At 34.9% G+C, this 12,933-nt stretch overlaps 1 protein-coding gene across 1 annotated transcript in view; it reads right to left on the bottom strand.

Moving 5' to 3' along the window:
- Positions 1-12,933, bottom strand: part of LOC108671730 (neuroendocrine convertase 2-like) — a 57,360-nt gene that overhangs the window by 13,388 nt on the left and 31,039 nt on the right. The window contains exons 2-4 of the mRNA XM_018159302.1: positions 11,143-11,247; positions 1,525-1,668; positions 856-964 (exon numbers count right to left, since the gene is read on the bottom strand). Coding sequence (XP_018014791.1) covers positions 856-964; positions 1,525-1,668; positions 11,143-11,247 — 358 coding nt within the window. The remainder of the gene's footprint in view (positions 1-855; positions 965-1,524; positions 1,669-11,142; positions 11,248-12,933) is intronic.

The raw sequence follows: 12,933 nt of genomic DNA, 5'->3' as shown, positions 1-12,933 counted from the left end.
CTTTGTGATTTTGTAATTTTAATAAATACTGAATTTAATAACTTATTTGATGCCGTGTGTTTCCTTAATATCCGCTATCGACATTTTTTGCACAATATCATTCTTTTTATTTATATCACTTGATGCCAAAATTTTTTACTATAAATGATTTTTTATAAATAAAATTTGCACTTCGTATTCTAATTACACAATTCAATGGTCTTGGATTACATTATAAAAGTCTTAAATACACATTAACTTCTGATAACATCATTCACCTTAATCTATTTGTCAATGTGCCAAACTTTTTATTTTCCGTGCCTAATTTTCAAATTCAATTGCAATTCTCTATTATAATGTAAATATTTATCTAATTGAAATATTGGATACAATTATATATGTTAAGATTTTGATGTGATCTCCATTTCTAGTTATAAAAAATGAAGGAGTCATACTCTCGTCATGATTACATGTTAGGTACAAGAACAATTCTGCATGAATCGATAGCACGTATGTATCAGGATCAGAATGCTTATTCTGAGTTAATATCTATAATTACCGAAATTGTGAACCCAATTTATAGCAAGCTTTTTCACAATCTTTATTAATATTAGGTTATATTTCACCGCATGGAATCACATCTAAATTTGGTGCGGTCAGAACTGGATACGTTTTACATAAAGTCATCGATGACGATGTTTTTCTAGAATATTTATTGAGCTTTTGCCATATTCAACCGCATGGAAACAAACTTAAAATGTGTGTGGTCGGGACTCAATAAGGTTTACGAACCGTCATTCATGATGACGTTTTCTATAATCTTTATTGAGCTCTTGTCATATTCTGTCGCACGAAAAAATTTAAAATTTCACTAACCGTCATCCATGATGGCGGTTGTGACATTCTTGCCCGTGTACCCGAGCGCCCACGCGGCCTCCACGTTGAGATCGAGGTGTCGTTTGCCGCCGTTCTGACCAACGTTGCGCTGCAATTGTTAGCATAGCCTCGTTATTAATTACTGGTCATCGTTTGCCCTCGAATATTAAGAATTGATGTATCATAATGCCATCTAGTAATTCAAAATTCTGGCCCACGTTGCGCTGCAATTGCTAGCATAGCCTCGTTATTAATTACTGGTCGTCGTTTGCCCACGAATATTAAGAATTCATGTATCATAATGCCATCTAATAATTCAAAATTCTGGCCCACGTTGCGCTGTAATTGTTAGCATAGCTGCGTTATTTATTACCGACCATCGTTAGTCCACAAATGTTTAGAATTCATGTATCATAATGCCATCTAGTAATTCAAAATTCTGGCCCACGATCGCTGAAATTGTTAGCAGAGCCTCGTTATTTATATTGCTGGTCATCGTTAGGCCACGAATGTTTAGAATTCATGTATCATAATATCATCTAGTAATTCAAAATCGCAGCTAAATTATGGCCACATTTTTGCCACAAAACCTGACTTCTTACATAAATTTCTGTTAAATTACTCAAGGTGCTAAAATTTATTATCAAAACTAAATAGCTCGTCACTCACCAAATACCACTGGTGCTTGAAGTCGGGGTCTGTGGGCAAGGTCCTAGACTTGAACGACTCGGGTGGCACGAGGTTCTCAACCCGCAGCGGCAAGTAGCCGCGCTTCACCCGCCTGAAGCCCAACTGCTGCACCGCATGTGTGATCTGACGGAGGAACAAGAGGCTTGATTATCGGTCGGTGTATAGACTTAAGTTCAGCACATTAAATAAGTTAAGCACATTAAAATATAAGATAAATAAACTAAACTGCTGCACCGCATGTGTGATCTGACGGAGGAACGAGGGGTCTGATTAAAGGTCGTTGTGTAGTGTCGGTGTATAGACTTAAATTCAGCACATTAATACATAAGATAAATAAACTAAAATGCTGCACTGCATGTGTGATCTGACGGAGGAACGAGGGGCCTTTTTTTATCGGTCGATGTGTAGAATTAAGTTCAGCACATTAAATAAGTTAAGCACATTAAGATATAAGATAAATAAACTAAACTGCTGCACCGCATGTGTGATCTGAAGATAGAACGAGGGGCTTTTTTATCGGTCGGTGTATAGACTTACGTTAGGCACCTCAAAAATGTAAGATGAATAAACTAAGGAGCCGTAATCTAAAGGAGACCATATGTCTTGATTGATCGTTGTGTAGACTTAAGTAAGGTACCTTAAAATATAAGAGTCGTAACTAAGGAGTCGTAAGCTGAAGGAGACAATGGGTCTTGATTGCTCGTTGTGTAAGCTTGAGTTCGCACCTTAAAATGTAATATGAGTAAACTAAGGAGTCGTAATCTAGAGGAGAGAATGTGTCTTGATTTGTGTAAGCTTGAGTTCCGCACCTTAAAATATTAGATAAACTAAAATGCTGCTAGTGAATGAGTTGATATGCTGCAAGCTTTTGTTCACTCAATCTTCAGAAAACAATTTTGAAACCATAATTGATACTTGATGCTATCGAATTATCTAATTCACGAATTGCAAATGCCGGGATTTTTTGAAAATGGTAATATAAACATAATTTTTTAGGTTACCGATGATAATATGAGATCAATTCATAAAACTCATATATAAGCTGTCAATTTCACAATAGAACTGGCGTACGAAAAGTTAGATTAAAACCTGAACATGCAGTACACTTCCTGAATAACATACATATTTTTGGCTCAGCAATAACAATCTGTAAAGATTGTGATTGTATTGCTATGATCGACTAGAATGCACAGTACCTACAATAAAGACTTGAAAGGTCTTTTCACGCAATCAACTAAGTCTGAATCCGCTGAATGACCATCATAATTTGCTGCTAAAAAACCTGCGTAGTGATTGACATATCGTCTTTAGTCTCCATTGACCGTTTTTTGGTGGCATTATCGAACTAAAACATTACAACATGGAATTTAAAATAATGTTTGTTGTAAGGAATTTGTTAAGAAGCCATAAAGATGACAGGGTTGTAATATACAGTCAATACGCCAGATAAATAGTTGTACCTATAGAGTTGTATATCTGTTCGCAATTATGGAATTCTAATGCATTAGTAGTTTTGAAAAAATTTCACACGCACAGAGTTAAAGCTTCGAGATTGTTTAGGAATACATACAATCTCACATCGTTAATGCATCTAATTCTATTTTACAATTTTCTTACTGTCATGTAACGTGTAAAAACTTATACAAATCCGATATTTTTGATATTTTCGCAGTAGCACTTGATTCTTAGACGCGTAACATCGGCCTAATCGACAAATTGGTATCAATGATTTGCCGAATGTGACGGTGTGCTTACTTTAAAAAATTAAAGTATATTATTTTCATCAGATTTTTATTTATTTATACCATGGAAATAGATTTGTCCCTTATTTAAATGGCTTCATCTTGCGAAAAGATCTAAAGCGAAAAAAAAGAAACATATTTAATATGAAATTCAAGTAAAACAAAAAAAAACTTTGCCACAGTATGCCGGTTCGAATATTATTACTTTGAGACGATATATATACATGTTGGTCGTACATTACGTAAATATTGTTATCATCGTCGACTATTATTATTACTGAATTCTTGGAATTATGAGCATTGCATTGAAGTTGCGTGACAATCAAATCATTGTTGCGTGACAATCAAATCATTGTTGCGTGACAATCAAATCCGATGTCAATCTAATTAGCCAGGCATATTCAGAGCCTCTGAATGCGTGCGTAATTACCCAACTTGGTGAGAAAGAGAATGTTCATCTCATACGAAGATGATTTAGTTATTGAACACAAGTCATCAACCGCAAATCAAAGGGAAGTTGCGCTCAACATCAAATTCCTGAAATTCACTCAAAATTTGGTTTCTTTTGAGGCTCATCATCTTACGCTGTGGAAATAAATTCATGAAATATATAATGAAGAATGTTCGATGCGCATATGTAGGTTTGGGCAAGAATCTCAAACATTACATTTTCCCAAGCAATTCTTCAGCCCAAGAAATATGATTTGATTCTTGATAAGGACTCCCTAAAAATTTGAACACCTAGTCAAAAAATATTTTCTCTGCCCAGCTTTTTAGCGCATTTTCTCATTTATGGAAAAAATGCACTATTGTGCTCGCCTTGTCCGTCCGTCCGTCCGTCTGTCCGTCCGTGACTTCACGTTTTCGTCGACGAGAAAATGCGCTCTCATTCACTCATTGCAGTGAGTACTGAGTTTTATTTTTTGTATTTTGTTCAAGTATCTAATCTCAGATTAGATACCTGCAGTTCAGTTTCTGCTAAACAATATATTATTTTACAGCGTGACCATAAAATGTTCTTCAATATAAATCGAATAACTTCTATGGCTTCTAAATCAAAATAAAATAAAATATTTAATTTCTTCTTAAAATATTCGAAAATTCAGCAACATTGAATCAAACTTATGCTGCAGTTGTCTCTGAAGTCTCCATATGCCATGCCACAAAAACTCCATGTACCACTGGCGCGCAATTATTAATGCTCTCGAAATGAGCTTCCAGCTTCATGGTGCTGCTAGCATATTTGGATCCTGTGGGTAACATCTTCAGAAAATCTTCGTTTAGGATAAATACTACTGATGCTTTGAGTGTTTCCTTCACGTAAGATATGGTGTGGGGGTTGTTGCGATACATTATCTTTAAGATTTCCCCACAGACACAGATAACGATCTGGGGCCATAATATCAAACCTCGTTCAAGTACACGTAGCGGACAATTTCTTGCCTGTAATTGGTAAGTTTAGCTGGAAAAGCCGTCCACGATTGACTGAGCGAAGCCGTTGACCAAAAATTCAACTCATAAACAAGCCCTAGCGCCAACGCCTACCCTCATAATGCAATAACTATACTCATGCATCCCTATTGACTTAGGCAGTTCGTAAATATTCATGATTGTTTGGCCCCAGGCATGACTCAAGGACTTTCTTTTGTACCTCAACGACTTTCTTTTGTATTAATTGGCATCATTGGCATAGCTACAGAAGAGTGTTCTTGACCGACAAGTGATCGACTGGCAGGAGTACGTGATACAGAGTGCTCGCTGAATTTGTCGGAAGTGAATGCGACAGATTTTACAGTTCATTAACATTATAATGAATGCATATACGAACATTTCTACGCACAATTTCACATAGAGCTGGTGTACCCATTATCATCTTAATATTTCCCTCTTATCGACTTCTAACGCTACATTGACAAACTATTTAAATGCAACCCCAGGGAGGAATGTTTAGATTACAGGCCTAAATGTCTTTTTTACAGTCATTGAAAAAATATATTAGATGTCCACAGAAATACTGCCAAGATATAGGCGCACGGATATTATGTTCCTCTCGCGAAACGGGCCTAATGAAGATCTGACCACAGATGAGATTAACGATTACTAAAATGAGAAAGATTGTGATCAGAGATCCAACGTGAATTCCCAGTGAAACTGATTATTTCTCAACAGATTACTAATTTAAATGTGCGATAATATAAAAATTGTTGATGGTCCAATTTTATTAAGCCGCTTCTGTTTACAGCTGTCAGTCGAATCAATTTGATATTTGTCAGGCGATTTTTATTTAATAAAACCCCGGAAGTTCTAACGGTAGTCTAGGTCCTGATATTTGCAAAGAAAATCGAGAGAGTAGAAGGAAAATAGTTTGAAAAATTGATCTGTGATGTCTAAAAGCTTTTGAACAGAGAAATCAAAACACGTCAAACCAAGAAACTTTTGAAAACAAGTAAATCATGAAGAAATAATGATTTTGTTTGATAGAAGTAATTCAGAATTTTAGTGTGAAATTACGGATCAACTTTGAATGTTAATTAACTTCAGGAACGAAATATGTTATGAGACATGGGCTCTAATCGCGACGGTATTCAATTCCAGTGAAGAACTCAACGTTTTATCAGTGTTGAGCTTGTCACTGAGATTATTTACATGAAAAAATTATTCCATTAATTTTGAGCCACTAATCACTGTACCTGTTATAATCTATAGTATTTGATGAGTCATACTATCGGTGTAGATTATTATTTATTCTCTCATTCAAGTTCCAACACCTACTCTCATCGTCATAGTTTTGTTTAACTTCATTTCTTTATTGCAGTTAAATTCATTCGTTGTTGTCAATCTCACCTAGATTTACTAGCGCGTGACTATGACAGCACAGATTCCATGCAAGTCTATACGTTACAAACGCCGTGGGCGTTCGGCGCTTAATCTCAAGGTCTGACCGCGATCAAATAACTGGCATGCAATTCGACCGAGTTGTCTCATCCGAGAATTGATCGAGCAACGTGACCGCCTCGCTGGATTGCGATATGTGACCACAAATATCGAGCGTGTCACCGTAATATCGAACTCACAGAATCGAGTGCGTCACCGTAAAACACGATAAACACGATCGAATGAATCGATTCAAACGCGAGCGAGTTGTCGGACATGTAAAAAAATTTGAACTGTCGGTGCAAGCAAAGATTACAATATACGTATATATATTGAACGAATTATCTTGAATAGATCGCGAAATTGTATCACACACCAAATATTTCAGGTAAAGTTTATTAATTTGGGTGAAATGATCAAGAGAATTGATTCGGAAGCAATATAAGAAAACTAGAGTTGGATAAACAGAGGACTTGAAATGAGCATACATGCGGTCTGAATTGCCTTGAATGCACTGGGATGGGACACTCATGGAACTTGTGACCAAGCAACAATAAATTACTCGGAAATGCGAATGCGCTCTTATCATTGTTTTATGTAGCGAAAATTATTTATTATTTCTTCGTAACGATAAAATTCAGGATTCCTGAGAGAAGGGGAAATTTACAAATTTGCATGAAATTTATGCCAATTTTTCTCCGGGAAGAACCGTGATCATTTTTATCTGAGTTGAATTATAAATTGAAATGGTAAATGGTAAACAGAAAGTAGAACTTATTTAATTTAAAATGGATTTGGAATTGGAGTATTATACTTTATAATTGTATTACAAATTATTATTATTATTATTATTATTATTATTATTATTATTGAGTGAAAAATGTATTCTAGGGATATCGGGTATGAATTTCGGTGCCATGAAGCAGTTTAAATAAAGTTAGTAAAGTTTTAAGTGAGGTTGTTTCAAGACTGTAGGAATATCTTGCTCCAAATGGGATTTAAAGCCACAAAGTTCCTGCGTTAAATGGCTGTAGGAGTTCCCGCATTAATTGTCGTCGAAGTTTTTGCGTTAAATAACGGTCAAAGTTTCTGTATCATAATGCAGTGGCACCGACTAAGGCAATCTTACAAATTATAAAGCTTGCCTCAACTATAATCCCCATTACATATTTTTTGATGATTTAGATTTTTAATATTTTAAAGCAGGATGTAGTTTATGATGCTTTTTTCTCCGCTAAGCTTCTGAAATTTTATATTTATTAATTTTTTTATTGGAAATGTTTTTCAACAGAAGAGTTTACATTTAATCCTAAAATCTCTCTTCCTCCCCTCTCAAATTTTGTATTCTGCTTATTTCATGATTTTTCTTTTTATTTCCAGATAAGGCTTTCCTGCTCTTTTCATCTTCCTTAATTCTAGACATGTGCACAATGAGCAATTGGGGAAATACTCATGATATTTGATTTAAATATCTTTTCTATTGAATTCAATCTGAAGATACATTTCGCCAGATAAAGGCTGCTTCCAAATGATGGATTAATTTAGTATAAATACGTTTGTTCATTTTTCTTTGTTTAGAGAAAGTAGTTATCATAATTAAAATTAGAATTCCACTGACGTTCAATAATAAATAATTCAGCTAAAACTACGGAACCTCGATTGGGAAATAGATTTACTTGGAAACCGATTCTACTATTCCATGAACCGTACTTCCCAAAAATCTAGAAAGCAACGAAGTTTTGTTCCAATTTTGGGCGTGGGTGTCCGTTTCTGACCAGGGTTGTATTCTGTGAATCATTTTCCTGAGCAGCAACTTTGATAGAATAGAAAATATGTTTGATGGAACACGAGTTCGAGCAGAAATAATTTGAACGACAACTATGGAATGTGCGCACTTGCCCACTGAGGTGCCACCAGAGATAAAAATTTACCTTCCAATCAATATTTTAAATAAAATATTGTATTAAACTGTCATAATACAATGAAGTAATAATAATACTGTAACCCTCATCGAAAACTATTTATCTATATTATAAATCAGAAAGTTCGTTTGGTTATTTTTTGTGTTTTTGTAAAGTGTTTGAATCCTGGCAAGGTGAAGATTAGTTTATGGGAAATGTGAACACGCCATACAAATCGGATTGAGATATTTTTCGGGTAATTTTTTAAATTTTTAATTTTGGCATGGAATACCGAGGCATTACGGAAACAAGAGAAGGAAATTTGTTGGAATACATTGCCGTTATACTAGGTTGCTGCTATCAGTAACTTGCCTCGTTACAATTACAAGGGTTATCTTAATCAACCCGATGTTTATTTTCGCTCGTAAAATCTTATGCATGCTCCACGAGATGAAAAAGCTGGTATGGCTCTTGTGATCTTGCAATAAATATTTCCAATTAAGAAACAACAAAAACTATGCACCGCTGATCTTTGTACGGTTTCTAAGTGTATGACTTGTACTAGTCACAGAATTTTTTGTCGTTTCTTCAAGGAACGAATTTCTTCTTCTCCATTAGAGTAATTTAAGCGCCAAGTCAAGAAGTCTAAATATCAACTGAATAACCGAAAATACATCATGAACATTCTTACCCATGAAATTTTCTTTCTTCGAGGCCCGAAAAAAAAACCAACGATCCCTGCTGAACATAATTAGCCTCTAGCTCTAGCCTCCTCGTCGCAAGGTTTAAATCGAGGCCGACGCTAAATAAAATAAGGCTTCCTAAAGCCGCGCATGCAGCTCAAAGTATCCCGGATATTGGGTCCTAGAAATAGCTTACGATATTTGTTTCTCTCCCAGCAAATTGAGCCGCTGCTCATTTCTTTATCGGACTAACCTTGGGGCGACGGAGCGAGACATTCTTTGAACGCACAACATTTCTTTGTCTAACTTTAGGCCGCGAGAAGCTTTGGTATTTGAAAGCTATTAAATTCACATCGCTTCAGTCGCCAGTGAGTTCCACTAAGTTGTCACAAAGAGCACCCAAAAATTATCTCAGTCTCTCAATAAACCTATACGTGATATATTAAAAAAGCCTATAGTAATATATTTCACGTCACAGCACCGAGACTTTAAGAATAGCCCGCAATTTTTCCTAATCTTATTTCAACACAATAAAAATCTTTCTGAGATCACACTTCAATTTGCGTAAATCTCATCGTTTATACTGTATGAAAACATTCAGTAAATCTAATTATTTGCTAGTCGCGGCAAATCAATGTCACATTAATGCTCTACTTTTGCTGAAAAATAATTTAATTGTTTTGTGAAGAGATGATTTATTTACCCCCTAAGGATTGAGTTTATAGTTTGAATCAGCACCAGCATCGTATTCCAGCAATACAAAAATTTCGAATTTAAATTGTTTTCATCGCTGCCGTTTTGCAATTCTTATTCTGGCCACGAGATGTCGCAATGATTTGAATAATGGAGAGCGAGAGTTGATTGGTTATGGCGGGCTGTGAATACGATTGATTTTTCGACAGGCTGCTTCATGGCAATGAATTGATTTGTTGCCATGCTGTTTCATGAAAACGGATAGATTCATTGCTACTTTTTTCATGGTAAACATTAATTTGTTGCCGCGTTGTTTTCTGGCCATAGATTGGTTTGTCACATTCCTGTTTTATAGTCGAAAAATTTATTTTACGCCACTTTGTTCTCTCGTAATAGAATTGTTTCTCGCTCGGCTTCTTGATTTTTATGTCAATGCTCTGACTGAGAATGCCAATAAATAACAAGATTCCGATGATAAGTTTATAGACTTGGCGAGTCATGAATGTATGAAAGTAATACGTGAGAATAGAATTTAAATAAAATGTCAACTTTGAGAAATGCATAAATTAACGTTAAAAGATTACTGCCACGCATCACTGGACTCTGCATAAGCGAACAGTATAGATATAGGCTAAGTGAGTTTTTCAAAGCCTTCAATTTCAAGGCAGTATTCCGCACTAACCATATAATTAAAAAACTAATGACAGCTTAACGTTTAATGGTATGAAATACTTTACAGCCGCTCTGCATTAATGGATTTAGAATTTTCGCTGCGTTTCTACCACTTGCCAAAAACTCTGTTAGATTTTATGACAGTAAGACTTAATTGTTTGATGATGTTTGTCACAGTATTGACAAAAATTAGTACTATACAGTAGATTGACTAAAGCATGCCAAATTTGAAACAAAATATTTTTGTAAGATGGACGATAGTTATTCTATCGCGAGCTCCGGCATAAATTTGTTTGTGGTTTTTTTCAAACGCTCTCCTCAGTTTAATATAACTTTCTTCTGAAGACTTAAATTAAGTGAAACTTTAACCAAAAATACATTAACCAACTTTTGGGATATGTTTTTAGTTATTCATTACATTCAGTTTAATTGGGTGCTTTAATTAAGTTTAAGTTTAATGCAGCTCACCATGGGGTCAATCTTGAATTTATTTTTATATATTCATTTTATTTAGTTTAATTGGGCACTTTAATTAAGTTTAAGTTTAATACAATTCACCATGGGGTCCACCTTGAATTTGCTTTTAGATACCGGTATTCATTCAGTTCATTTTAATTGGGTGCTTTAATTAGGTTTAAGTTTAATACAACTCACCATGGGGTCCACCATGAATTTGTTTTTCGATATTCATTCAATTCAGTTTAATTGGGTGTTTTTTTTAAGTTTAAGTTTAATACAGCTCACCATTGGGTCCGCCTCGAATTTGTTTTTAGATCTTCATTCAATTCAGTTTAATTGGGCACTTTAATTAGAGAATAGCCTTAACTAGTTTAATACAACTCATCATGGGGACCACCATGAATTTGTTTATGATATCCATTCAATTCAAATTAATTGGGTTCTTTAATTAAGATTAAGTTTAATACAACTCACCATTGGGTCCGCCTTGAATTTGTTTTTAGTTTTTCGATAAATTCAGTTTAATTGGGTTATTTAATTAAGTAAATTAAGTTTAACTTTAATGCAACTCACCATGGGGTCCGCCTTGAGCTGGCGGGTGTGGGCGAGGGAGCCGCGGGGGCGCGAGTGCGGCAGTCCGCGGTGCTGGAAGTGATGCCCGTCCGGCTCACCTACGACCTGCAACACAGGCGTCATGTTTGTGCTTAATTATCTGGCGAAATTGATAGGTAAAAATAGTTATAGTTGTAATAAAGTAAGAGTATAACACGCGCGTCATGTTTGTGCTTAATTATTTAGTGAAATTAACAGCTGAAAACAGTTATAGTTGTAATAAAGTAAGAGTATGACACGCGCGTCATGTTTGTGCTTGATTATTTAGTGAAATTAACAGCTGAAAATAGTTATAGTTTTAATAAAATAAGAGTAGAGAACGCACACGTCATGTTTGTGATCATAAACGTGGTGAAATTAAGAGCTGAAATTAATCATAGTTGTAATAGAATAAGAGTGGTGAACACACACGCCAAGTTTGTGATCAATCGTGGTGAAATTAAAAGCTAAAAATTGTTATAGTTGTAATAAAATAAAAGTGGAACACTCACTTCATCTTTGTGATCTCTAACTCGGCGAAATTAAAAGCTAAAATTAGTGTTAACTGTAATAAAGTAAAAGTGGAGCACAGGTCATGTTTGTGATTAATCGTAACGTACATTCTAGTGGAAATACAAACGGAAATTGTTTACTGTTTACTTCCTACTATTAAAGTAGAAATGAGACTGCCGTAAATGCAGAAGTTGCATTAGAGCCAATAATAATATTCACGTCACATTCATAAGCTTTTTTAATGTAAATTAGAGAAACTGATATTGTATTGATAAAGCGATAATTTACGTAGGGTCTTGTAAGGTAATGATCATGGAGCAATCATATTAGTGTAAGTGCTTTTTGTGTATTTTACGAGCAATACACAAGAAATACTTTTTCAAGATGTAGTAAGTAATATGGGAAGTAATATACTGTCAACAGAGATTATGTGACACTGTCAACTGGAGCAATCTGAGATGTCAGCAGACTAAAATGATATTGTGTAAGATCTTGTAAGGTCTTGATCTTGGAATACTGACATTAGTGTGAGTAATATTTTGCATTTTATGTGTAATACACAAGAAATACTTTTCAAGATGTAGTAAGTAATAAGTGAAGTAATATACTGTCAACAGAGATTATGTGACACTGTCAACTGGAGCAATCTGAGATGTCAGCAGACTAAAATGATATTGTCAACAGGGACAATTTGATACAGAAAACAAGGATAAAGTGATATGGTCAACAAGGACAATTTTACAGAAAACAAGGATAAAATGATACAGGCAACAAGGACAATTTGATACAGAAAACAAAGATAAAATGATGCAGTCAACAAGGACAATTAGATACAGAAAATACGGATAAAGTGATACAGTCAGCAAGGACAATTTGATACAGAAAATAGGGATAGAATGATACAGTCAACAAGGACAATTTGATACAGAAAATAAGATAAAATGATACAGTCAGCAAAGCCAACATGTCGCATTCAATAATATAAATAAGTTTAAATGTTGTTGAAAAAGCATTCAATTGATCAACCATCATTGCCTAAACTAATTTAAAGGAGCTACCAAGTTATTTACCTTGTCTTTTTGAAATCATGGTTGCCTATTATACCGCGATGAATAACGTAATAATAAATGGGCGATAATATCGAGTTTTTAAATGCGGAGTTTGTCCATAAGAGCGCCGAATTTCTTTTAATGGAGCACTGTTGATCACACGGCAATGATTGGCGATGAACGTGAACGCTCTGACAAACAGTCATCACCA

This window comes from Hyalella azteca, unplaced genomic scaffold (genome assembly GCF_000764305.2).
Source record: "Hyalella azteca isolate HAZT.00-mixed unplaced genomic scaffold, Hazt_2.0.2 contig9858, whole genome shotgun sequence".
NCBI lineage: Eukaryota > Metazoa > Arthropoda > Malacostraca > Amphipoda > Hyalellidae > Hyalella > Hyalella azteca.
The sequence above is the reverse complement of the archived record's forward strand: the minus strand, read 5'-3'. Positions and strand labels throughout refer to the sequence as shown.